This window comes from Clupea harengus, chromosome 9, assembly GCF_900700415.2.
Source record: "Clupea harengus chromosome 9, Ch_v2.0.2, whole genome shotgun sequence".
NCBI lineage: Eukaryota > Metazoa > Chordata > Actinopteri > Clupeiformes > Clupeidae > Clupea > Clupea harengus.
In genome coordinates, this window is record NC_045160.1 from 7,876,396 (window position 1) to 7,904,261 (window position 27,866).

At 48.2% G+C, this 27,866-nt stretch overlaps 1 protein-coding gene across 3 annotated transcripts; it reads right to left on the reverse strand.

The window, feature by feature from the left end:
- Positions 1–68: 68 nt before the first annotated feature.
- On the reverse strand, positions 69–27,866 carry ssh2a (slingshot protein phosphatase 2a). Of its 3 annotated transcripts, none has more exons than XM_012815412.3 (15): positions 27,667–27,866; positions 22,812–22,855; positions 9,231–9,343; positions 8,263–8,327; positions 8,045–8,166; positions 7,855–7,920; positions 7,628–7,693; positions 7,322–7,516; positions 5,296–5,389; positions 4,842–4,970; positions 4,674–4,720; positions 4,415–4,561; positions 3,894–4,094; positions 2,173–3,400; positions 69–1,875 (listed from the first exon to the last, which is right to left on the reverse strand). In XM_012815412.3, exons 1-15 carry the CDS (start codon positions 27,727–27,729, stop codon positions 445–447), a joined length of 4,011 nt encoding a protein of 1,336 aa, XP_012670866.2. In that variant the 5' UTR covers positions 27,730–27,866; the 3' UTR covers positions 69–444. The 3 variants fall into 3 exon arrangements, with proteins under 3 accessions (XP_012670866.2, XP_031429094.1, XP_012670865.2); XM_031573234.2 differs by lacking the exons at positions 22,812–22,855; positions 27,667–27,866 and adding an exon at positions 16,999–19,556 and having other exon boundaries at positions 2,173–2,259; positions 2,344–3,400; XM_012815411.3 differs by lacking the exons at positions 22,812–22,855; positions 27,667–27,866 and adding an exon at positions 16,999–19,556.

A 27,866-nucleotide genomic window follows, 5' to 3' on the forward strand; every position in this document is an offset into this window, starting at 1 on the left:
CACATAAAGTCAGAGACACTTTCAAGCCATATCAGGTACCATACAAAAATGAGATGATGCATTTCAACTTAGGCAATAACTAAAACTTTATTCATATCCTCTATGTACAACAAAAAGACAAAGAAATAAAACTAAAAAGGAAAGAATAAAGTGCATGATAAAAACATTTTCATTTCACTGGGACACCACCTTCTGTTCAACGCACACACACAGTGAAAACAAATAGATCAACCAGATAAAAAATAGATTAAAAAAACAGCTACAGTCCACACTGATCCAGAGATTGAATTTGAAACAGTCTGACACCAGACCCTCACACACCCACATACATACAACAGTGTACACACACACGTTCACGCACGCACAAATGCACGCACACACACACACATCCATCCACACACAGAGCTAGGCCCCTAGTGCAGTCCCTGGGGCCGGAGCTAAGGGTCACATGGTGTTGTAAAGCACAGTCACTGTCCGCTTTTTATCCGCCGCCTTGCGCATGCGCCGCATTGGGTGTGGCTTCCCGTGCTGGGAGGGCTGCTGGTGGGAGTGGTCTGGGCCTGAGGGACGGGCCTTGGGCCTGTGCTGAGAGCAGGGAGGTGGGGAGGGAGGGGCGTGAGGGGCGGGGCCAGCAGTCCTGTCCTCCTCCTCGAGGCAGAGTCCAGGCCGGGGGCTGGGGGGGCTTTGGTGCAGCACGCGCTGCTTCTTGTAGGCGTCGTCAGGGACAGAGTGGGCCAGCGACGGGGAGAGGGGGGTGGCCAGGGGGGGCTGCTGCTTCTGAGAGTCCGAGGAGGGAGCAGGGCTGCTGGGGGAGGTGAACGTGAAGGTGGGGCCAGCGTGGAAGTCCCAGCTGCTGAGGTCGTTGGTGGACAGCTCCAGGCAGTCCAGCTTGGCCAGCGAGGCCGAGCGCTTCATGAGCGAGGGCGTCGTGAGGCCGGCCTGGCGGATGCGCGCCTCGATCTCCATGGCCCTCTGCCACACGGCGGCGCCTCTGGGCTCTGAGCGCGATGCCTCCATCCTGGGCCCCGAGCCCTCCTCGCCCTGCTCCCCCTCAGGCCCCCGCGCCCCTCCAGCCTCGTACAGGAAGGCCTGCAGCTCCCGCAGCGTCTCCTGGATCTTCTCCAGGTCCTCGCTGCTGCGCGCCAGCCGGCTGTAAGGCTGCGGGGTCGAGGTGTGGGCCGGGCTCGGGGTGTCCGTGTCCGTCTCCATGTCAGTCACGCCCTCAAGCCACAGCAGGCCAGGCCGGGCGCCCGGCTCCAGAGCGGGGAGAGGGGACTGGGCTCCACCCTCTGGGTACACGGGGGAGGAGGACCGCGGTGATGGAGGTGAGGGAAGCTCAGGGGGAGCACCAGAGTCAGAGTCAGGAAGTCTCTTGTCCTGCGCCTCCAGACAGGCAGCCTCACAGCGGGCCTCCTCTGGCTCGGTGCAGGCTTCATCCAGGGCGGCGGCGCCTGGCTGGGGGGAGGGCGTGCGGTGCTCGGGGCAGTCCAGGCTGAGCGAGGGCTGCGGGGAGCAGGATGCCGGGGGAGAGGGGGTGGGCGCCGGGGTGCAGGCCGAAGGGGGGCCCTCCAGCTCCTGCCTGAGTCTCTGCTCCAGCTGCTTGCGGACGCGCCGCACCGACCCCGACGCGCAGTTGCGAGTGGGAGTGGTGGGGGAGGGTGGGTGGAGAGGAGGAGGAGGAGGAGGTGGAGAGGGCGTTGAGGGGAGCTCGGGTGTACCCTGTTGGTGCTGGGGGCTGAGTGGTGCCGTCTGCTGCGGGGGGAGCTGGATGTGGGAGATGGACTCCAGCTCGGTGACCATATGCCGTACGGACACGCCGTTATCAGGCTGGGGTTCACCCTCAGGGCTGCACTGACCTTCGGGCTGAGGAGAACCCTACACAAGAAAACACAACAAACACAAAATGTAAAAGGTGCCATCCACACAGGAACTGTCCACTGCATTACTCCCATTCAACTCCATCTTTTGTTTGTTACTCCCAGTAGGGGGCCCCATCGCACTTGGTCACCACTTCAGCACCATACAAATCAAGGCAAGGTTCCTTCTTAAACTAGATTTGAGTTTTCTTAAAAAAATTTTTTTTTACCATAGTAATGCATGAGATAATTATGATGAATGAGGATACAAATTTTTTGATTGACACCATGTTGTTTTCAGTTTTTTCAGCCTCACCTTTCTCTGGCTGTCTTCAGATGGAGCTGGGCCGTGTTCCTTCTCCTTCTCCTTCTCCTTCTCCTTCTCCTTCTCCTTCTCCTTCTCCTTCTCCTTCTCCTTCTCCTGCTCCTGCTCCTGCTCCTGCTCCTGCTCCTGCTCCTGCTCCTGCTCCTGCTCCTGCTCCTGCTCCTGCTCCTGCTCGTCCTGCGACGGCGGCAGCTCCTGGCTGGGGCAGCGGGACTGGCCGGCCTTGGGCAAGCAGGAGGGCTCGGGGCGGGTTGGGGTGCCGTCCTGAGACAGCCCCAGGAACTTCTCGCGGGCGCTGAAGAAGTCGATGCTGTCTGTGCTGAGGCTGGACGAGCCGCTGTGGGTGCTCATGTCAGGCAGGCTGCCCCCCAGAGCCTCCTCAGCAGGACCGCCAGCGCGCGGGTTGCTGCTGTTGTTGTTGTTGTTATCGTCGTCCTTCGGCTCCAGTGAGAGCGAGAGGACCGAGTCCGAGGGGCTGAGGGGGCTGACGGCCATGGGGGTGTCTGTGGAGGGGGAGGAGGGCAGGCCGGGGCCCCCTCCCTCGCTAAGAGTGTCCAGAGACAGCTGAAGGCTGTCAGTGACGCTGGCCTCCTGGGCCTGCTGCTGATAAGATAACAGGTTGGCCATCCCGCTTATACTCCCATCAGCCTCGTCCTGCGACAGCTCCGCCGGGTCAGGGTTGGGGCTGCTGGGGGAGGGGGAGCCGGAGTCGTCGGGCCGGGGCTCAGGGGAGGGCGATGGGGGGAGGATGTGGAGGGAAGGAGGGGGGTGGTGCCGGGCTGCCGGGACCGCTTCGGCCACGGTGAGGGCGGAGACATCCAGTCGGCCCTTAGGCACCACGGTGGCCGCCCGCGGCCGGGGGAGGGGCGGGAGGAAGGGGTCCTCGGAGGAGACCAGGTGGGAGGAGGAGGACGTGATGGAGACGGAGATGGAGGTGGAGGAGGAGGTGGGCAGGTGCTCCTCCGAGTCACACAGGCCGTTGGAGGTGGGAGGGGAAGGGCTTCGTGGGAGCTGCGTGTCGCCGTCGCCATGGTGCTCTGGCTGGGGCTGGGCGCCCAGAGCCTGCAGCATGGCCATGCCCAGGAAGTGCTGCAGCGACGCGGGGCCGTTGTTGTTGAGGGGGTCGGAGCGGTCCAGCGCGTGGTGGGGGGCCCTGGACAGGGGTTCGGACAGGTCGCCATCGGAGTGGGAACGCCACAGCTTGTTGTGCCGCTGTTTGCTGAAGAAAGGAGGAATGGCAAACATGTTACTAATCGACATTATTAGGGCAGCACACCTTCACCTCGACTAAACGCTCCAGTCAGAGCTGACACCTGAGATGTATTAGACAAGCATGCATCACCATTGCAAACAAACGCAAGCTAAGCAATAAAAGCCAAAACAAATGTTGGACCGTGGGAGAGCAGCGATTCCCACAGTATGAAATCACTACGAAGAATAGATGCATGACTCGAGAGCCTATTGTCTCCTCTTTTTTTTTTCACTGTATAAAACCCTGCTTGACTGCTGGGAGGGAATTCTAATTCCAGCTCGTGTTGACCTTCCTTAAAGCAAACAAGCATTTGTGTCAGACCGCTCCTGCTATGGATGGCTCTGCTAATCCCCCAGCTCAAGGGTGAAGGGGTGAAGGCGTGGGTGTGTGTGTGTGTGTGTGTGTGTGTGTGTGTATGAGAGTGAATGACAAGGGCTTATGTCAGCTGATAGGTAGGTACCTGGCCAGGAGGATGCCCTGGTACTCCTCCAGCTGCTTCATGAAGGCGGGGTTGGGCTTGGTGACGGCGCGGCGCTCCTTCACGTAGTCGAAGGCGCGCTCCAGGTCCCAGCCGTACTCCTTCATGGCGTAGGCGATGACCGTGGAAGCCGAGCGGCTCACGCCCATCTTGCAGTGGACCAGGCACTTGGCTCCAGCTTTCCTGAGAGGGGAAGGCAAGGGGAGAGGAGAGGGTCACAATAATGTTGCAGAACATCTGGAAGCTGGGTCAGGGATACTGGCTTGCAAATCTAATTCATTTCTCAGGTATTCCTAGGTAGTTAAACAATCATGAGAAACACAAGACGCATTCAGTTGAAAACCAGTTGTGTAGGACTGTGTGGTACGGTTTTGAATAGTATGGTCTAGAAAAAAATGTATGCAACAGTACTGCAAAATACCCACAACCACTTCTATATTGCACTATATATAGGGATATAGCACTATATGGCAAAGATGTTCAAACTGAACAGGCATGCTCACCTGGCCTTGGAGATGAACTTGTAGGTTTCGTTCCAGTATTCTAGAAGGTTGGTGGCCTCCTCGTCGTACACGCGGATGTTGTGGTACTCAAACAGTCCAGGAAAGAAGTTATCAATCTCCCGTGTCACGTTCAGGATGTAGCCGACCCTGCCAACGGCACAGAGACGGATTAGATGACTCACGCTACTTCAGAACAGAAGCAAAACAGTCTGCCAGACGTACACACAAACTCCTAATCTTGTCCTCGGTTCTAACTTACCCACTGTTCTGCAGTTCCTCCAGGTTCGAGGCGTTCCACTCCGAACCCTGTGGACAAATAAAGATCAATAACAGCTCAACTCAGCAGACCCACTGAACATCTACAGGAAGAGAAGGCAGAGAGTAGAGCAACGGACTGAAGGTCACAGGTCACGGTGTGGTCGCTCACCAGGAAGACGTGGTCAAAGATCTCAGTGGGGCTGTCCATCTGGCCCAGGATGACGATCATCTCGTTGTCGATGAACTCCTTGAACTCTCGGAGGTTACAGGTCATCTGCATCTCCAGCTCTGTGCGGATCTGAGAGGAAGAGCAACACACTCAGACGCCTCGTCTAGACAGCCAGCACTGACAGACAGTGAAACCGCAACTAAACTCGAAACTAAACTAAACCGCAAACCAAAACAATTAATGGACCAATCACGTTTATGCCCAGGCCACAGTGGTTGTTTAATTTAATTTAAATTGTGGAAACAAAGTTAATATTCAAGTGTATGCAGGAATTATGACTGAAATAACTGCTAGAGTTGTAAAAACAGGAACTACACCAGGCCTTTGTGGAGTTCTCCAAGAACCCAGCTTGTGAAAAGGGAGGTAAGCAGATAGCGAGCAAATAATCGTGTACCTGTTTGGAGGTGACATTCTCCAGGTCCATCTGCATCATGATCTCTCTCAGGCGCATCTTGATCAGGCGCTCGGTGCGCTCCCTCTCTGTGGGCCTGCACACACACAAACAACACCACACATTAACCCACTGAACACCACGCACACATTAACACACTGGGCGTGTTTACACAAGGACAACTTCAATCCCCCAAATCTTTTCCTCTGGCTGCGGTCATTTGTGTCAGGAGAAACAGGGCCCCAGCCTACGTTCATGGAACCAGTTCAACATCACTTTGTATGAGTAGATAGTGTATCAGTAGGCCCCACTCAGTCTCCAGCCCACTTACATGCGAGTGAGCCATGTGCCTCTCTGCTGATAGCAACACATGCCCCGATTAGCTCCCACCAGAACCAAGCCACCCCTCAACGCCACCCCTGCCGCTCCACACAAAAGCACGGCGCCCAATCTAGGTCAGATCCCAGGATGGCAAATATTGTTAAGCCAGGTGCCTGCCCTTTGCTTTGGCTGCGTGACTGGGAACGAATGACCCAGTCCGTCTGAAAGGCTGACATTATCAGGCGGGCGCTTCTCTGGAAGAGGGAGAGGGAGCGAGCGAGCGAGCGCTTGTTTATGCCCGAGTTGAACCCGGCGACCTGCTGTGGAAGAGAGGCCCTGGCATGTGAAAAGAGTTGAACCTTTCCCAAGGAGGAGGCAGAGGCCGCTGGCCTTGGGTTACAATGTTGCTGGCCATCAAGGTTTTACACCATCAGTGGATGTCCATACAAGCCAAGGCACTGGTATGTGTGTGTGTGAGACAGACAGACAGACACGCTCTCAATCCAGACTAGACAGACAGAGGGACATGTATTGACCTATTTAGTAGATCAGGGGGCTAAACAGTTGGAGAAGGGATAGGGCAACGGGCCAACAATCTTTTTAAAAAGCAATTTCTGGCAGGACCCCAGCAGGACTAAACACACACACAGAGAGAGAGATTCAGCTGCACTTAAGAGTTGTTTGCAGAGCTCACGACAGCAGTGTGTGTGTGTGTGTGTGTGTGTGTGTGTAATTTCCCATTTCTCCTTGCATGAGACGGCTTAATGAGTGCACAGCTTGTTCTCTGTTCCTGATTTCATCGCTGTGAAACAACACACTCATGCTCCCTCTCCTCTCCCTGTGGTTGACCTCCTTCCTGTCCCTCAGGGGTCACTTGTCCATCCCCCTCTCCAGGATGAGTGTCCCCAAGCTGTAGATCTGTCTAATTGCCCTCTCATCCTCAATGCCCATTCAGTCAGTCTGTCAGTCTGTCTGTCTGTCTGTCTGTCTCACCACCTGCCTCTGTCAGTCTGTGTGTTTGTCTACCTCTCTGTCTCACCCTTTTTCCATCCGTAAATCAAGCCGCCTCAGAGCACACGCTATTCTGGGGGTTTAAAGATAGACAGACCCCCTCTTGAGGGGTTAAAGATAGACAGACCCCTTCCAGAGTGCAGAGGCACGTGGTCCACCTATCCCGGGTGGGAATTCCCCCTTCCAACCCCTCACCCGATAAAAGGAATGTAAATAAATACCAGATTAATGTCTGAACGTGTGGCGAGTGGCGCGTACCGGGGCAGTGGAAGAGGGGGAGGCAGTACATGGCTTGACCCAATGTACAAATGTACAGTTGAGCAAGTCCCTCGTGTGAAATGCTCTGGTCCTGCTCTATTCACACAGTGTGTGTGTGTGTGTGTGTGTGTGTGTTTGATGGGTATAAGCTCATTGACTTACTTCAGGAGGTCAGAAAGGGGAGGGTGTGGCAGGGAAAGGCAGACATTTCCATCACACAAAGGAACAGCACACCCCTATTGACAGTGCGAGCAGTTTGGGCACTTTTACTGAACCCTCAGCCCCCATGCACAGGCACTGCAGCGGAACTAGTCACAATGTTTCAACACACCGCTTCAGTCTGTGTGCACCTCCATATGCAGTGCATGTGTGCATGCGATTGCTTAGTGTGTGTGTGTGTGTGTGTGTGTGAGGGAGTGTGACTGCCTGCGCCACTCACACGTCGGTGAAGAGCACGGGGGAGTCGGCGCGGTGCGACCGCACGTCCTGCATGGCGTTCCACTCGTTGATGCAGGTCTGGTCGGAGGCCACGCGGCTCTGGTAGTAGCTCACCCAGGTCAGGAAGAGGCTGCCGGGGTAGTAGTTGTGGCAGCGCGCCACGTCACAGGCCTTGTGCAAGGACTGCAGCGCTGCCCTGGGGAGACAAGGAGGAAGAGGCCATTCAGAGGAGGAATGGAAGAGAGACAGAGCGAGAGAGAGCAAGAGAGAGAGCAAGAGAGAGAGAGAGAGGACTGAGGACACTCACCACATGGCCTGGACAGAGACTGGTTTGAAGACATGGACCCTGTTGACGGTGGACACACTGAAACCACTGTGAAAAGACAAACGCAGAAAGAGAGTAGCTTAGCTCAGAGTTTCAGGGGGAAAAATAAAAACAAAATGAGGAGGAAATGCAGCAGGTGCGTGCGTACATGCGTGTCTTGGGTGTGGTTGTGCGTGCGTATGTGTGTGTGCGTGCGTGCGAGATCTTACCCATCGCCATCCAAGTGTATCAGAGTGTCACTCCATAGGGGCAGCACCAGCCCAACAGTGCATAGACTAGAGAAACAGACACAGACAAGACAGCAGTGTTACACCCAGAGCCTCATGCTTCAGAGGTAGGTCTATCTGGACAGTAATGGCTCCTGTGGCCAGTGGTGGGGTGAGGGAAGGGGAGACTGACCGGTCTGAGGAGCTGAAGTCCATGCCCAGCACCAAACTCTCCTCGGTGTCCTGCCGGCCGTTGGTGGACACCACCACCATGTAGCGCGTGCACTGGGGGTAGGCACTCTCCAGTCGCACCGCCTGCAGAGAGAGGGGGGGGATGGGAGTTAAGGAGGTTGTTGGGTCAGTGCTTCCCAGTTCTGCCGAAGGAAGATGGGGGAGGAGGGGGAGACTCACCAGCCTGATGGTGTCCTCTGGCCGCAACAGGGTGAACATTGTCTGGAGGTGCTGCTGGAGGTCACCTTGAGAGACACAAAACAACAAGTCAGATGCTTGAGTGCTACACTCCCACACTGCTCCCCTCGCTCAGAGACGTCAGAGACACACGGCCCGCACAGTTTTGGCCCAACCAACCATGTGGGTCGACATGACAGCTAGACAGAGTCAGCTCCTATGGGAACCTCCAGCCACACCCTTTCCCGTCCCCTATCTCAGCTTCGATGGGTCACCAGCACACCAGTTGGAACCCAACCTGCAGGTTCTTTCAACAAAAAAAGCAGGCAGTGTACTTGAGCGCCGACACGTTCATACACCACACGCTAACGCTGACGCTGCATCCACCCGACCTGATCCTGGTGCAGTCACATGAGGGCAGGCCACAGCGCTGGGGGGGGGGGGGGGCCCATCTGTGAACTAGGCCATCCCACCTCCTCCATACTCAAATCCATACCAAAGCCCTTGAGCCGCAGGGCAAGTGTATGGAAAAAGCCACCTGAATAGCCGCGGTATAAATAGAGGGCTGACCAGCTGCGGCACGCTGGACGAGCCAGGCTCCAGTCTACTGGAAGGAACTGTTAAGCAATGAGAGCGCCGTGGCTGATTCCATCAACCTGATTCTAAACGTCGTGACAGTGCATGTCTCTTGGTATGCTGAACATAAGCTTGCGCTATCTGAATCTGTTAGATGTCTGGCTCTGTTAAGAGTCTGGATCTGCAGAACAGTGACAGGATCACTGTGTGTGTGTGTGTGTGTGTATCCATAGAGAACAGCGAATCTGTTACATCTGTGGCTCTGTCAGCTTGTATCTGCATGACTATGTGTATGTGTGTGTGTTTGTGTTTTTGTGTGAGGTGAGAGAGCACTTACCTTTGTATGTGTGTATGTGTGTATGTGTGTGTGTGTGTGTGTGTGTGTGAACACTTACCTGTGTGTTTGTTCTGCCGCTGAGCAATGCGGGGCACTGATGTTGGTGAGGAGCCATTTCCGCGGGGCAGGAAGAGGGCAGCACCTTTCACAGTCAGGAAGTTTTCACTGATGCTGGACAGGAGGGAGAAAGAGAGAGAGAGAGAGAGAGAGGAGAGTTAGCCAGCCAAGCCTACAACAAGATCAGACCTCAGGTTTATCAGTCTAATCTTTAGTGCAGGGTCTGTGTTAAAGATCTCGAGTACACAATACCACACTCCTGCCTAGACACACACACACACACACACACACACACACACACACACACACACACACACACACACACACACGAGAACAGAACATGGTGTTCTGCTCTCCTGCAGCTGGAGGTGTGAGTCTGTTCTCTCCGTAGGCCAGACCACAAACGAGGACGTTTTAGCGTATGTTTGTGTGTGTGTGTGTGTGAGAGGAATGAGCAAACATCAAGCTAATCTGATCTAAATCTAATAAACGATCAGGCCAGTGCTGAGATCATGGGACGCTGGGGAGAGAAAGCATGCTTGCTCCCATTCTCCTGGAAACCACATCACAAAAAAAGAAAGGGAATATAAAAAAAAGACACTCTTTGTTCCATGTTTCAAGGATAGCAGTTTTGCACACCAATCACAAAAAAGGACACCAGTAGACCTTCCCCAGGAGCTGTGTCCAGTGACATTTGTGATAAAAGATACGCTCGCTTGCTTGCTCGCTCGCTCTCTCAAGGCCACCGGCTCTCAAAATACACCAGTGCTGGAATAGTGCTGACTAGGAGCATGGACACCATCTCTGGCTCTTTCACCTGAACACAACCAGGCAGGCAGAGAGCATTTCTATAATCCCTCTGCCCCAGAGGGGAGTTCCAGCGTGCGGCCCCATGTGTAGGAACAGTGAGGGGTAGGATTCTGCAGACGCCGGTAAAACATGGCGGCTGGGAGGGAGAGGCAGTGCAAGTTCAAGCTCCGGCCCCACAGAAAAAAAAAAAAATGAGGAGAAAAATATTTGTTTTAAAAAAGAGCCAGGGCCGGCTGCTTTGAGCTCATTTCCCACAACCCGCTCACCCCTGACCCAGCTGTTTCCTCCCTCGCTCTCTCGCTCTCGTGCCGGCTCTTGCCTCACCCCGATTCTCTGTCATTTCCTCTGTCTGTTTTGTCCTCATTATTTCTCTCTCTCTCTTGCTCAACAGCTGGCTCCAATGAGACCAGCGCCGGCATGATCACTGAGGCACGAGAGTCAGCACATCACACAGGAAGGGCGTGGAGTGGAGAGAGACAGAGAGAGGGAGAGAGGGAGAGAGAGTGAGAGATGGTGAAAGAGAGAGAGAGCGGGAGGGTGATAGAGGGAAGAGGATGTGAAGGTGCCAGGCAGTGTTGTCTGCACTGTATTTTCAGTTCCTGTTCAACAGAATAAGGACAGCGCTTTGATGATGGGCACTGCTGAAATTTAAACAGGTCACCAAACTGGCAAGGACTTCCAGTCCCACTCTTTAAATACTGATGCAGACTCACTGCTTCCACAGAACCAGTCTGACAGTCAGCACACTGTGAAGCACGCAGTGAGTGCGTGAGTGAGTGAGTGTGTGCCTCTGGGCCCCCGCTGGACGAGGGGACTCTGCACTGACACCACAGCATGGCGGCTCAGAGCTGCTTTATGTGCGGGCAGCTGGCCGTGAGCTCCGAGGGCACTGAGGCCACACTCAGGCATCCCCACCCCAGAGGAGTTGACTTGTAAGGGCATACTCTCTGGCACAGCCAGTCCCTGAGGAATGTGGCATCTGGGACAGGTCATTTTTTAAAAAATGTTATTTAACCTTTATTTAACCAGGAGACAACCCATTGAGATTAAGAATCTCTTTTTCAAGGGAGACCTGGCCAAGACAGGCAGCAGCATACATACAAACATAGTTACAGACAGAAACACAAAAGAAGACAAAATTTAGGAGTTAGTGTCGTAGCCAGGTACATTAAAAACATTTACATCTTAAAGAATCCGTCTCAAATTTTTTCATTTTGAATTTAAAAGCATTAAGCGAGATAAAATCATTTAGTTTCAAGACCTTTTGCAAGATATTCCATGCCGAGGGAGCAGAATACACAAAAGCCCTCTTTCCTATTTCCGTACGGGCATTTGGGACAGTTAGCATAAAACAGTCCTGCGAACGCAAAGAGTATTTGCCGGCACTTTTCTGCTTGATTAGGACACATAGGTAGTATGGGAGCAGACCAAGAATTGCCTTATATTTAAAGAAGTACCAGTGACAGAGCCTACGAGTGGCCAGAGCAGGCCATCCTACCCGAGAGTATAGCTCACAGTGGTGAGTCAGAGCTTTACAGTTAAAAGGTAAAACAGACAGACGGCATGTTGCTGAACGCCTCAACACATGAGGTTCAAAAGGATGAGTGTGAGAGAGAGAGAGAGAGAGACACACAGAGAGGGGAGGGAGGGAGGCGTGGGACGAGAGAAAGATAGAGGCAGGGTCATCTTTTGGCCTCCAGTGCCAGGCCATACTTGTTAGGACACAGACACAATCATCACTATGTAAGGGGGCCCTTCTGATGTCGAGAACGACGGAGAAGGCCTGCTCGCCCTCCAACCAGCAGAGAGCTGTTTGACCCCCACCTGTCCCTGCCCATATTAGTCAGTCTCTAGCGGGGACGAGATAAATATAGGCCCAGGCTGAGGGCTGGCTGAAGGCCTTATGAGTTCAGGAGCGGCACAGGCGCTCAGGGCTCAGGGAGGGTGGTGGTGTTGAACACTGCATTCTGTCACCTCCTGAGATACAGATTAGGGCACACACACAAACACACACACACACACACACACACACACACACACACACACACACACACAAACACACACAGGCATACGTGAATTAAGAGGCGTGGGTAAATATAGACCAGTGCAGAGGCACGCGGACAGATTAAAAGGAGCAGGGAGGTAACTTTAAAGGACGCCACCAAGCAAATACAACTTCAACTTGATCACAACACATTTGACTGGACAAGGAGCCAACAGACCATTGGATTTCAAATCAAGGCCAGGCCTGGTCCCCTGTGTGCCGATTGGCCAACTCCCAGGGTTTTTCCTGCATAGAGAAAATTTGGGCGCACGCCTACGCCGTTTTCCCGAGCGCCTACAACAAATCCCGAGCGCCTAAGGCAAAAAAAAACTCCGCGAGAAAAAAATAAATAAAAAAAAGCTGTCATTCATGGCGCAATTCAGCTTAATGGTGTTTTGAGCCCTCACCGTCGACTTCAAGACAGCACGCATCCCGCCTCCCACCCCTTGAGCCAATCATTGAACAGAGGCTGCTCCAAGCTTGCCAGTTTAGAGAAGACGTTGGTTTGAATTTGAGCAAGCAACTTAATGTAGCTAGCTTTTAGCTGTTTTAAACCAAGGCACTTTACTTCAAAAATGTTGTTTTCAACCTGCTTCCCAATCTGGTTAAAACAACTAGTGAAGGTGTTTTAGAATAATATTAATGCCATATACAATAACTGACTTTATGTTAACACCACTAATTCATGTTAGCTGTCTATAATTATTTAGCGCAATGCTAGCATGAATCTACCGTAATTCGATTTTTAACCAAGGCTATTGTACTGCAAAATATTGATCACGACATGTTTACAAATCTGGTTTAAAAGATAAAGGTGAGCTGTTATTTATAGATATGAATTATTTCTCAGGCATCTAATGGCTTACAGCTACCTGTAAAGCATCTAAACGTAGAGTAAGGGAGGTTGACTGCTAAATACAGTACATTAAGGCAGCCACCAGTCTTTGGATAGCTCTCATAAGTGAGTTATTGTATATGGCATCAATATTCTAACCATCACACATAGGATATATATGTACACACACACACACTGCTTAAATAAAACACTAAGCCTACTATCAAAGTATTTTTTTTAAGATAATGTAGGCAACTGCTAGCTAGTTAGATAATGTCAGCAACTGCTAGCTAGCTGCTTGCTCAAATTCAAACCAACGTCTTCTCTAAACTGGCAAGCTAGGAGCAGCCTCTGTTCAATGATTGGCTCAGGGGATGGGATGCGCCTTCCATGTAAGCGAATATGGTCTCAATAGTATGTTTCAAGTATAGGCTACAGCCGAAACCTCGTTCTGTTTTGATCAACAGTAATCGAGTTGATAAGCGTGTCTTCTTGTCTGATCAATACGCAACTGTGAGGTGCGCGAATGGACAGAGCGGCCAGCTGCCAATCACTCAACTTACGTATGTATCCTGACTCAGTCGACGGTGAGTTTGAGCATAACATTCTATTTTCAGTATTCATGGCTTTCAATGTATTAAAATATCTGCTATGTTGAGAACCTACACAGGTGTAGGCTATTATTTGATTTGTCTACCCGTTTGAACGAGTAGACTACCAGTAGACCGCGAGGCCTCGGGAGAGGCAGACAACCGCATTGGTTTATCAATGAAAGCTCAGCTCGTTCTGAGGAGAGCGGATAGATTTGTGTTGCATCTCGAATATAATAATATTAATATTATCATTGATGAACCGGTAAGGTTGTAAACTGTCGTTCCGCTGCGAGGGCCAGCCCGACGTGCACGAATACACCTGTACAAATGCAAATGAAATGTCCACTCAAAATGCTGACAAAAGTTTGATTTCCAACGCAGCCTCCATTGGTGGGCCAATAGAAGTTAAACACACTATTAAACATATTTGTGGACAGTTTTAATTAAAAAAAAAAAAAAAGAATGGTATGTAGGTTTGTATAATAAAAATGAATAGTAATAATAGATAAACTTGAATTTCATAATTTGTGTGTTCCATTTCTGACCACTGGTTAGTTCCAGATTCTATTGATATACATTTCAGTAGTTTGCATATATATGTAAAGAGATAAACCTTGATAATCTTTGAACCATACATGATAGCACCATGGGGCTTGGACTATTGTCAATCTATTAGCCTATCTATTTTAATCTAAAGTGGAAGCAAAATGATTTCCTGAAGCATATCCTCCATTATTTCTGAAATGGGTAAATGTAAGCTAATAAGGTGACATGGCAACACAGACTGTGCGAGCGTAGCGCGCACATTTTTTTTTTGGAGCACCGAAGACCCATTTTGACCCAGGAAAAACCCTGACTCCACAGGGCATATAAAGACATCCTGACTATTCTTGGATTAGGGGTGGGAATTTCCCATGGGCCTGCAGCTGGGCCAAACAAGAGCAGGAAGTCAGGATGGTGGAGGCCTGAGGACTTCAATGGAACTGCAGTCTGGATGTCCGGACAGCTCACCAATGACTTAACACATGGAAAACACCTATGAGCGAGCTTGCCGTTGGTTTCTTCACTCGAAACCGGTATGTCTTGCACTTATGTGGGTTACATGATGGGTGGAACAGAATCAATAGTGCCAGTAGCCTAGATAAACCAGACCAGCAGCATCTCAGCCCTGAACCAACTCCCTTTCAATCAGTCCCGAGTGTGTGTATGTGAGTTGCAGCTGAATACTGCACAGTGAATCAACATCCCCCTCACACACACACAGTTACTCGTTTCCCATGTTGCACCATACAACACTGACCTAAATCTCCCGTCTTTTTTTTGGGAATGAAAGCACCAACACCCCCTTTTAAGCTTGTGCCACATTTACACTCCTATCTAGCCACGTTTTACTGGAGTAACAGCAGGCTGCACGTGTGTTTGGGTCAGAGTATCATTAAGTGAGGTACCAGGTCTGGAGAACAATAGCAGTGTGCGCCGTCTCCTAGGCTTCCCAATCACACATCCTTGTAGGAACCATAAAAACCTGCAATTACGCCCCAGCTGCGGTTAAACATTACAGTCTGACGCACAAACATCCCGCTGGGCTATGTTTAGCTCGATAAAAAAAAAGAAAAAGAAAACATATCGGGCCCAGACAATAGTGTATCAGATGCTGGTCAAACACATTGTTAAATAAATACATGGGGGTTTCGCATTGGGCTTCCTCATGAATCATTGTTTATACTGTCGGACAGGTCTTGGAACCGAACCAGAGCACCTAAGGAAAGTTTACTGCAAGAGAGAGAGAGAGAGAGCAAACAGTGCTTCTTGCATCTGGTGCTGGTTACAGCGATGCACGTGCCCTTGTGTGTGTTTTCCTCCTGACAGCAAGCATTATAATGGAGACAGAGTGTGGGTGGGTTATTTGTCTGGGCCATTAAAATATAAGGGCATCATTATGCCTCAATACAATCTGACCAGACCACTTATCAAATCATAAGAACAACGTGGTGGAAAATAACATGACAAACAAGACAAATAAAAAATAAGAACATTCACACCATCCACTGAGAACGATGGGTGGCTGATAACTAAACCAACACTGATATTTCCTCAAAAGGCAAACAGGTGTCACACCACTGCGCTAGATCCTGGCAGGTGAGTGCACTCATATACACTTCCTGCTAAATTCCCATGATGTTGCAGTAGGGCAAGGACACAGGAGGACATTGATTACAGCGTAGCTAAGGCCTTTTCTCAATGCTAATTCCCCCCCACACACACACACACACTGCAGCAGTGCAATCCATTAAGCTAACGCAGGATTGAATCGTACAGTTGAAAGGTATGCGTCACTCTGCTGACCACTGAGGCAAACTGCATCACCGTCAGATCAAGCAGAAGCAGTGGTTCTCACAGAACCCTCTTGTGATGACTCCTTATCTCATCAAATCTGCTGATGAGGGCAAAACTATTTCACGCAGAATATTCAAAGACGTTTTAGTCAAGCGCTCTCTGTCTCTGGGCATAAATAAAGCCAGTGTGTTCTCAATCCCTCTAGTCTTGGCATGTACAATCCACTCCTCCACTGACTCACACAAGGGTCCAACGGAGTACACTGGGGCATTCATTTAAGTGGATGAATGCTCATCATAACTGTGGGATGTGAGAGCTGCTGAATGCACACACACACACACACACGCTGAATTCTGCACATAATTGTCCTAAAGCCATGGTTGAAAAACATTAATATCTGCATGCCTCTCTAAAAAGCAGTGTCTCAAATCACCCATTTGAGTTGGGCTGACTGGGATTAGATGTTGGGATTTGGCGGTACAAAGCCTGTGCTCACTGATGAATAGCAAGGTTTCTGAGCTAGCCAGGTTTCTCCTAACAAAAGACACATTGTTGTGAAGTACAGGACCTGTACTTGAGTCACTGTCAAGGGAAATTACTTGACTAGACTCTAAAACAAAAGAAGATGTTGGAGAAACAACTGTAAAACTAAAAACATCTTCTTGGGATGGAATAGGTTGACCAGTTTGCATTTAAAAAATATTTCCCAGTGACACTGCAGGGATGGCGTCCTGTGTTTACTGTATAAGGACATCAGACAAGACCCACCAAGGGACAGAGCATGGACTCATCAGATAAGACAGGTGGATGAATCAAAGCTGTATCTTCACAACGTGTAACGTATTTCACAACAAAGGAAGGAACCCTGATACATCCGGTTACATCACTTTAAGGAAATTGATGGAACACCGAGTAGAAAAACTTTCGCAATTTCTTTCCGATATCTTACCTAGCAAATGTTAGCCTACATATTGCCACTATGGCAACACTAACGCCTGCCAACAGGTTCTAACCAACCAGTAACCAATTCAAAATAATACTATGTAAACCTCATATTATTAACACCAAATTATTAGGGTGTTAATGAACAGAAAAGTGTGGTTACCCACCAAAATATGAATCATGTCATTCCTCTAAGAACAAAACTCACATTTGGTTGATCTGGTTCTGAGACACAACGGCGTTGTCCGTGAAGTATGGCATCATTTTTGCCCCACAACACGAGCAGAAGCAGCCTGGAGCTGAGCTCCTTGTGGAATCCACAGTACCCAGGGTCATGGCTGTACGACGCAGCCGGAGCAGGGGTGTTTCAGGACCGGGGTGCAGGATATCCTTTTATTCGAATCTCTCCTTACTCCATAGCAAAGCAACTGTTATCATTTTGTCAGCAGTTATCATGTACTGTTGATGTCAAGACCTCATTGTCGCTTCCACGTTACCGACATAAATCAAAACGAGGTAAAAACTAAAACCGAGATAACGTTATCAAACAGGAGCAGTGAGAGCACTTGTGCTATCACGAGTTAGCAAACGCTAGCTCCAAACGCTCACGTATTCTTGTTATCCGTACTTCTAAAGTTCATGTAGAGTGTCCATCGAGGTAGAAGTGTAGTAGAGAGAACGAGCCTGGCAGTGTTCGGTTTAGTCTGACAAGGTAGGCCTAATCGACTGCTGATTATCTCCAATAGAGACACCGGGTGCTGATACAGCTGACTGTACCTTCTGCGTTCATTCCCATTCTGAATTAAAAGCGCTTTTGTAAACTTGGACTGCAGCGGTAAGTCTGAAGAGGGAGGAGTTGCTGACATGTGCTTCGGTAGGGGCAAACGACGAAGGGGAGGGCCCCGAGACATACGACACGAGGCTGTTCCTAAAGCAACGACGGGGAGTGAAGAGGAAAACAATCACCGTTCTTTACACACAGTTTTGGAGCAAAGGTTGTTTTTGTATGGATGGCTCGCGGTTATCGTATTCAATTCTATAAATAGCTTTTAAAAAAACGTCAAGACAACAGCAGATAAAATGAGCGCAATCAAACTAGTCCCCCGCGTGTTGGCCGTCCACGAAGGTGCTCATCTTCAATCGGTGGCCCCGTCACAAAGACAGAGTTCCATCCCGAACTGTGGCCTGGCTGGCAACACATTCAATCGACAGTATGTTGGGTCTGAGTCGGTGAGATGCACTCCCTAATCTCCTGTACAGCAGGTCATGTTGGTACAGGTAATCACATTAGAAAGACGCTGTTGGTAGGTGGCATGGCTGTTGGAGAATCATATGTAAATTAGGAGGCAACACCTGTCCTCAGGGGAGTATTCCAAGTACTGGTTTAGCAACAAGCTTCTGTAAGTTAACTCAGAGTAAGTGGAACATTTCCTAAGAGAAGAGACCTATGGTTTTGTTTTGCTAGCAGAATGATTCCATAGGGCTCTTCTGTCGGCTTGGGTAATAATGTGATGGCAATACTTTGTCCATGCATAAGATACAATATCCAGGAACACTTCCTTCATAACTAAGTAAAAAAAAAAAAAAAAAACATTCATATATGACTTGCAACAATCTAAACCTATAAGAAATTAAAACCTCCTGTTAACCTTCAAGTGTTCAAAGGAAATAAGGTTCAAGAGAATTTTATTTCTCCTGCTTCAAGCAGAGGCCCATAAATGACAAATAAATCCCATCCTAAGGGCAATGTTTTTCAACACAGCCTTTATGCAAGTCAACTACTCTTCCTGGTCCCGTTTGGATTCCGGTTAATAAAAGCCTTGTTACTTCCCCCTGTATTCTGGTATCTTACGCTGCACAATTGCAAAATGCCTGTTAAGATTTTGAAATCGGATATATATATATATGTTGGCTTAGCTATTTCAAATGAACTTCCCAGATTTGTCTTCTGTAGCCTTTCATTCACAGTCACAGTCTGCCTGCCATTCGGGTCCAGTCCAGTCAAGCAAAGCCATTGATGACAGATTGTTCATAGAGTGTTCGGCTAGTTTTGCTTGTATTGACAGGGCTGCCGTCTGTCCTACATGGTGATCAGCCAAGGCTGGTGATGGCTGATGTAGGTATTAACATGTTAAAGGTCAATACAACCTGAAAGTGGGGGATCAATAAAAGGGTTCTTACTCAGCAGGTCAGATGATTTGTTTTGATCCCGACCTGCATAATAAACAACTCCCTCTTCACTGGATGGCCCCCCCATGAAAACAAGCCACCAGACATAAACAAACCCTTAAATCTACGGGAAGACAGATCAAAAGACTCTTTGGGCTGGCCTATCTTGACCAATGGTGTTACTAGAGACTGACCCTCGGGCTGGACTTTAGATACCATCACAATAACAAGAGGTGGCAACACACCTGACTCCTTTAGTTACGGCTCGTCACATGCTGCTGTGTGCTCAGCCAGCATCTCCAAGCCAAGTAAATAAACACAGATCAACTTACAGTGACGTAAAAATTGAGACGGACACTACTACCACAGAACACATGGAAACTGGTACACGAGTGTGTTGGCATGCTGTGATGAAGCCCTGAATGTTTGGCATGTTGTGTTTACAACTTCATCAAAGTACAGTTGTGCAATGGTCGCCCTATTGCATGCAATTCTCTGGGAAAGGTCACACATGGGTGCTTGCTCAAGATTCTGAGAACCCCTTCGGTTACCCCTACCCCTTCTATGGCCCTACTAGAGAGGCAGGCCAGCTGTTTCCTATGCTTCTGAGCCGAGCCCCCATGTGTTAGCGGGTGAAGAGTACTTGCAACAGAACAGCAATGACAGAGCTCCAGAAGTCACTAACACGCAGGGACCAAGCACAAATACACCGTCATTCCTAAAACAGACCAAGGGGAAATGCTCCCGCGTGGATGAACAGGCTATTTTGGCTTCCCATTTGGCTTTCCTATTCAGATGTACACCAAGTGCAGTAACATGTCTAATATGCTGGCTGGTTCTGTACACACGTCGAACCCAAGAAAGGAACACATTCATAGATTCCATGTCCAATGTAACAGGAGAAGCCTGAAAGACCAAAGCAAAGAGAAGGACATCCTGGTTCATAGGACGCAGGCTGGAGTAGATGAAGCCAGAAACCCTCGACAGAAGTGGAAGTGGCGTGCGAGAGAAAGGGAGTGGTGGTGTAGGAGTCAGCCTACTAGGTCTAGGTTGCCCTACCCGGGGCAGTTGGAGCTCTGTAGCCCACCCTCTTCCCAGAAGTAAGCTCGAGTAACCTGCTCTGCCACCGAGTCTGTTAACAGGCGTAGTGCCAGCATACACTCTCTGTTTACGCTGGGACTACATGCGAGGAAGCCAGCCAATGTCTAGAAGGTCAGGTAAAAATATCCCCTGGAAGTCTTCTCTCCTATGGGGATAAATACAGTAACCCACGTGCTAATTATGGGTATGCAAAAATATAGTTTAAATTGCTTTTCGAAATTCTTCCGATTTCACATTGATCTGTAGAATTTCTGGATTAAAACTTTTGGGCTGCTATGCATTTCTGGGGGTTTCTAGGTTCATTTACACAATGGTTAAACATAGCCGGTCATATTAAAGAAAATCGAATAATTACCAGTCCTCCCCATGAGATGATCTGGAACTGGTCATCCTACTTTAGATGTTTTTAAACATCTCTCTAAATATGGAAAGCTGCTATACAGTATTTCATACCTCATTCCTATCGTTATAGAACTGGAATCAAATTTTTTCGTTAGCTTGTAAATAGGAGTCGAATCAAATTGGGGCATCTGTGCCAATTCCAGCCCTATTGTTTATGAGGTCCACAGTATGCTTGCTCTATTTTGACCCCATCTGCATGGAGCCCAGCTACTTGAGGCATCATAAGGGTCGCACAGGTTTAACCGTGACATTTCACAACATCTGCACTGTGGAGTTTCGGACATAAGGTGAGAGCCTTGAGGATTCTGCGTGCTGAGACTCATCCCTACAGACCAAGGGCCTATGAATACACGCACACGCACACGCACACGCACACACACACACACTTTAAGCCCCTGTTTGCATGGGAACAGTCAGAGTTCTAGGTTTACACTTGAGGGCTGATCCCTTCACCCCTGTCTGTGAGAGAAAACGGCTAAGCTGCAGCTTTCACCTGCTCTGTACATTATGCTATGAGGCGCAGGGCTTGGCTGGCTGCACCCTCCACAAAGGGGCTTGCCAGAGTGATTTACCAGAGCATGTCGAGTTGCATGATGTTTTCCAAAGGCTTGTTTTTACTTGAAACCATATGTGGAGTGTAACACGATTTAATACAGAGTTAATTATGGCCAAATGTTATGTAACAGAGTCAAATAAGGCCAGGTGGTTCTGTGGGGTGGGGTCCTGGCGTGGGCACGCCAGATGAGAATAAGGATGTTAGTGTACTCAGATGGCATGGGGGTCAACACAACATGACACCATGCTCACCAGAGAATGACCAAATTCATAATTGAGCCCACATGTGTGGCTGGCAGCCATTGAAGTTTGGAGTTCTGAGGGGAGTGTGATGGGACTTGGGGAGGCTGTAATGTAATGTGTCGCACACTGCAAACACTCATGTCATGCAAGTCATTCTCAGGCCAGCCAACCTTTTTGCAAATGGGGGGTGGGGGTGGGGGGGTGGGTCAAGTAGTGTTGCATAATGGTTCAACTGGTGACTGAGTGAGTGAGTGAGTGAGTGAGCGAGTGAATGGGTGAGCGAGTCAGTGTGCTTCTCTGCCTTGAGAAAGACTGCTTCCCTGACTTGTGCTTATAGACACACGCCTTGATAACATACAGCAACATGCCGCTAAAGGTAAACACTGTTACAAGTTCCCTACATTGACACACTTTGTGGAGAGTACTGTTCTACTTCATACAGTGCTGTTCTGACAAGAACCATACTGTGCGACTGTAGGGACATTGTAATGAGATTTATCCAAGATGCAAAGAGGCCTCTGCCAAAACAGCAACAACAACAACAACGACTGCTTATGTGTCTAAGTGACGTGCACTCCTCTAAACAGACACACAAACAAGCCGGGCCACATCAAATACATCGGCTATCAGGAGGATCATGCAAATACCCTGTGGCAAACTAAGCAGACAACGTGACGCAAACAGGGCACTCTACACAACTGTACCTCCTGTTCAGGTTGCAAATGAGACACTTTTCAATTTACATAAATAGAACTAATATTAATATATTTTAAAAAAATCGGTAGTGTGTCACCCAACACATAATCATGTATAACAGTTGACTGCAAAACCTCGCTAGTATGCTAACTGGTGTGTTTTCCTTCTGTGAAAGCTGTTTTAATATTTTCGCAAGATGGCTCGTCCCAGACCACAGAAATACAGAATGCATAGCCTGGGCTGCTAGTGGAATGACCGGTGTGTTTATCAGTACTTCTCAACGCCATACATCATCAAAATCAATATGGAAATGATGCCATAACTAGTTAACTATAAAGATACAATTAAAAGTGAGAAGTTCCTGCACAGTGTTGCTTTAGCAATAACCAATTGGACATGCCCCATTTAAAAAGTACACAGTGCTATTTCTGCCGTCATCAGAAAACAATGAAGTTGTGAGCTGACTAAGTCTTGAGAAAGAAGAAAGAAAGAAAGAAAGAAAGAAAGAAAGAAAGGAGATTCATTATTCCCCATACAGAAGTATGGCCGCCCTTCTCTCAGCAGTGGCAGACTCCCCTTAGTGGTCACTGACTGCACAGCACCCTATCTCCCATCACTGACTGACTCAGTCTATAGCAGACAGGCCTGTATTTGACCCAGACTCTGGCAAAAGCATCTCTCAGTCAGTGCATTTTTTCCGCCCACAGGCTAATATGTGTGAAGGATATGAGAGGTGAAGAGGCACAGACACACAGTGTTCCCCAGGGAGATGGTTGACCATTGGACCATAATGGCAGTGTGACTGAATGTGCCTTAGACTGGTGGAGTATTAGGTCACAGCTCTGGTTAGCTTACCTTCTGGGCTGAGCACGCCGGTCATCATCTCCACTGCCTGCGTCCTGCACAGAGAGAAGACAGACAGCCAATCAGACCCACCCATACACAGAGGAATCTGTCTCTCACACACACACACACACACACACACACACACACACACACACAGAAACCATAGCTACCAACACACAAGCACTGACACAACACACGCCATCATACCGAGCCTGAACAGAACAGGAAATAATATGCTGGGGAAAAAAAATAAACATTATACTGGACAGCAATGTGATGATGCACACATACAGTGTCAAATACTTTTAAACAGATGTAACTCAAATATCTTTGCACATGACGCATCCAAAATCTTTTTATGACCTTTTTGGTGTTGCCCAAACCTGCCCGATGGTACAGCACAATCATTCACAATTTTAAAAGCACACAGTTGTTGCACAGGTATGTACAAGTTCACCTTCACCTTCCTTTCACTCAGTGACACCCGCCTACCTCTTGCTGTGTGTGTGTGTGTGTGTACTGCTTCACAAGCACATCACACTACATCCGGCCCAATAACACAAAATATCTTCATGAGGCACATTTCCCATGGTTAACTATGCATGGTTGGAGTGTACCTTTAATTGGTCATTTTAACAGTATGCACTATAGCCTACACAATTCAGACAATAACACACCAAATCCAGTTTATGTAGAATTAGCTTGGAGGACTTGTGTGCTTAGCTGATCCATCTAAACATTTCCAACCATATCACGTTCTGGCCAAAAGCTCAAATGCTAACACGTCGTCACTGGACTCATCCTAATTGCAAGCATCAGAGATAAAGATGACTGGGAGTTTGGGAGTGTCTATATGCCCCCCCCCCACCCTCATCACCAACTCTAGCGGTCCGCAGCCCCCACACACAATAGAGCATAGACAGCTTAATCCCAGCCTGCGCCAACTAATCCCCAACTCAGAGCACTCTCCCAGAGATCAGCCTGCCTATCCAGCTGTGGTCCACAGCACTCACACTAAAGCAGCACCCCTCTGCACCAACACTGAATTGGGTTAACCAAAGATATGGAATTCATATTCTATTTGGTCAACCATCACCAGTCCATAGAATTGGAATCGTTGGAATCGTTTCCAATTCTAGTTCAGTCAGTGAAAATATTATTTTGAAATCCTATATTGCGCTATCACTAAACTCTTTGAGTGGATCGCTCCGATCGGTGAATATTCTGAATCCCTGTCAGAGGCGACGATGTTCCTGTATCTCCTCTTAAGCAAAGTGGAATATTTGCAATGCATCCATTTTGGCCACTGCCCAGGCGACTGCATTAGACACCCGTTTACCAAGCCCCCCAGAGACGTCTAAACAAACATTTAAACGCCCCTTGGATAATCACCCTTAGTAATTATTAAGTAGTATTAATTTTGTAATAACACATGATTGCCATGCGATTAGCTAAATTAGACGTGCTGAGGAGAAAAACAGTCACACCCATTGTAAATTTGGCCCATTATGGTTGGGTAGATATCCGTAGCTAGCCTCAAGTTGTGCTGACTGGACCACAGGACAGAGCTTCTGCAGAGGGCCAGCGTGTGGTCACAATTAGATGATCAGATTCCTCTGCGAAACTAATGCAATTTGAGAAATGCAGTTAGGCACATGGTAGGAATATGAGTCACTCTTCAAAACATGTTTCTTGCAGACAAGCCGGTAGCAAATAACATATAACCCCATCAAACCACAGTGAGGAGACTCCTCCCTTCCCTAAACTAGACCCTACAGACACCCTCTTCCTACTCACTTCGTTCCGCCCGTTCACGTGGAGGATCCGCCACATTAAGTGCCATCCCAATCAATTCCACCGTGATAAAGGCCAATTAGAGGGAGGTGGGTTTTGGGAGCACCATAACTCTACCCACCAGGTGTTTTTCTGGCCACATAGCCATGTTTGTTATAAAGAACCTACTTTTACAACATATCAGCAAAAGGAGGAGGATGAGGATGGAAAAAGACCTACTTAATACAACATTTGGTTCTACTCTACATATATCACAGCGTATGGAAAAGTTCATGTTCAGTCCTTTGTGCCGGTAGCCATCAGACTGCACAACTGAACATAGCTTTTATCTAATTTACGCCAGCTGAGTTGTATTTATCTTATTTCATTTATTTTATAATCAAATTTGTATTAATTTATTTGAATGTGTATGTATATATTTGATTCCTATTACCTTGCTGCTACTACACCTGAATTTTCCTAATGGGATTAATAAAAGTCTATTTATTTATCTATCTATCTATGTAAATAACACATGAAATTCAGCTCCACACACATAATGAAGACATTAAAGACAATCAAGGAGAATCCTGTTTTCCAGTGTATCCAAAAGGTATATTTTATGGCGTTTAAATAGTTATTTTTCATTATTTAAATGAAAACGACTCGGGCATCGATCTTCTTTTCCCGTCAAGGGCATCCCAAAGTTTCCTGCTGTGTCCCACCCTACCCCTTCATTAAGAGTGCCCACACTCTGAGTATATCAGTATATCACCCCGTACCCCTGCCTCCTGCAGCCGCCAGTGTTACTACAAATCAGACTTCACTCTGTGATGGAGTGGGGAGGGTCCAATTTGGAAAAAAGCCTGCAGTCAATGCATGCAATACCTATGTGGACTTAGTTGCCATGGCTACCACCATACTATGACAGGGGAGGAGGGGAGAGTCACATACATTGCTCCATGCACCAATGAGAAGGGAGGATTCACAGTGCTACCAGGCAGATTTCTCTACTAGCCATGGTCAGGAGAAACCAATCAGTGTGGCACATTTTTACATCAAAACAGAAACCTTTTAAAGAGCAATAGGCTAAGGCTGGTTTGTGGAATAGATTTATTCAGTTCACTCCAGTAGAATGTTCTCACAGTGATGCAGTCAATCACACCCATGTTCTACAGGCTTTGACAGCAATTAGCAACTGCCATTCCAGTCTACTGACAGTGATGTGAGATGCTCCTGTACACACACACACACACAGCCTCATGAAATGCCGGCCCATTCCAGGACATACAGTCAGGGGGATACGCAGAGAGCATGCATATTCTGGAGAAATCAGGCCAACAGGACTGGGGATGTGGGGTTTCTCAGGGAAAAAGCTCCAGGCATCTCACAAGATGACTCACATGGGTGCCTCACTGGGGTCACATGATGGGCAGCTGGTACCATTGACACCACAGGGCCAAATCAGCCCATTACACATAACCTGATTTCTCTGCATGGCGCCACAGGGAATATCACAAATAAAAGGCAGCTCTCGAGACATACTATTGTATATTGACTGATAGCATTACACAACGCGAGGCCATGAAGTACTGTGACAAATGGCCTACCTGTCTTCACAACTGGCCTCAACACACACACTACCACTGACATGACATTTCCTGACAACGTTACACATTTTTGTCCATCAGGGATGGCTTCGGTTAAAAGTGCATGGCATAATTTTGATAGGTAAAGATCATTCAACTTGGTATGTGGTCTAATTTGCACACTAATAGGCCAATTGCATTAAACTTCAGAGTAGTCCTTTTTCAAGCCAATACAGGTTATATTACAATTCACATATATGTGGTATACACCATTCTGCCACATCACAAATGTTCACACATTCTTATCTAAGATTTCGTGTTAAATTCCGTCTGAATGGGTCTCTTGCGCAATTACACATGTTATCGATAACCAAAACAACGTGGTAATTCATGCTTCAAACAGACTACACAATGGGAAATAAAACAGGCAACATTACAGGAACATGGTGCATTCCGTTAATTACTAATGGTGATAAAGGGAGTGGGAATCACTAATCGGAATGGGAATTCCGTTAATTACTAATCTAACTAAATCCCTGATACTAACACCCGAATGCAGTGAACGAATACATAACGAACCATCACATCAAACTATACAAGCTATTTATTCAGGTCAGATTTGTTTTACACTAATCCTAAACTGGTGGTTGAATACAACATCTGCTAGGATTTGACGGTTGCAATTGTAAAGTTACCATACTGACAACGCCTCAGACTGACAGAGCCAGGGCTTGCTATGCTTCTTCAGGCTTTTCAGCTAGCTGGCTAACGAGATTCATCCGTGTAGTAACATATGGACAGAACCTAGGACATGTTTTAGCGATGATGATACATAGACAGTAAAAGGCAGCCATGTTAACTCATTTATTGTTGCTTCTGGATACTATCTAACGAACCCTTGAACTGGTTTTGACTTAGCTTGATGACACTTACCAAGTAACGGTGTATCAACCCTAAGGTTAGCTAATGTTACCAAGCTAGCTAGCTAGCAAAGTGTCACTTTATGGCTACATATAGAATAGTAACACATTATCATGCGAGCCTTAGACACTTAGGCATACTTTAATTTCTGACTGCAATACCCATACATCAGAAACTTACTTACTAGATTTCTATCGTGAACAGTTATGCTCTCGAAGTGCACTATAGCTAGCTAGGTATCGCTAACAGTTGAGGCACTTTTTGCAAGCTAGCCATACGTTCATATGAATGTTTTGTAAATATGCAAACAAAGGTTGGGCACCAGATAGCTTTAGATTGTTAGTATGCTCCAAAGAAGTCAGTATAACAACGCGTATCTCCAAGAAACAATATGATTTAATCAATTAACCTTAGCCCTTGGTAGTGCACGCATGCGCATGTACATAAAGCACAGGCTAAGTTGTGACAAGCGGCTTCGAATTTGTTCAAGATAGCAAGCAAGCAAGCTAGTCAGCTACCTGGCTACAACCGACGATACATCAGCAACACCAGCTAAATCAGAAGATAGGAAGAAATCTCACCGACACACAGGGGCTAGAGGTAGTGCTGGGAGTTGGCGACCGCTGTACTGTGACCAGCGCCATTCAGGGTCCAGGAACGCGACTCTTAAATGCCAGAGAAAGCGGCGAGAAACATAATTTGAATACAGAGATGTGCAGCAGGCTCTTCCGTTGGTTGATGCTCTCTCTCCCCTCCTTTCCTCCACAGTATGCGACGCATG

Bases quoted from the DNA above. Each gene is read 5' to 3' on its own strand.
- ssh2a (XM_012815411.3), bottom strand. From the start codon at position 17,126: ATGACCCTGGGTACTGTGGATTCCACAAGGAGCTCAGCTCCAGGCTGC. The intron at 9,344-16,998 runs GTGAGTTTTGTT...CCTCCTGTCCAG, and splicing joins CAGAACCAGATCAACCAAAT to CATCAGTGAAAACTTCCTGA. The intron at 8,167-8,262 runs GTGAGTCTCCCC...CTCTCTCTGCAG, and splicing joins CAGAGGACACCATCAGGCTG to GCGGTGCGACTGGAGAGTGC.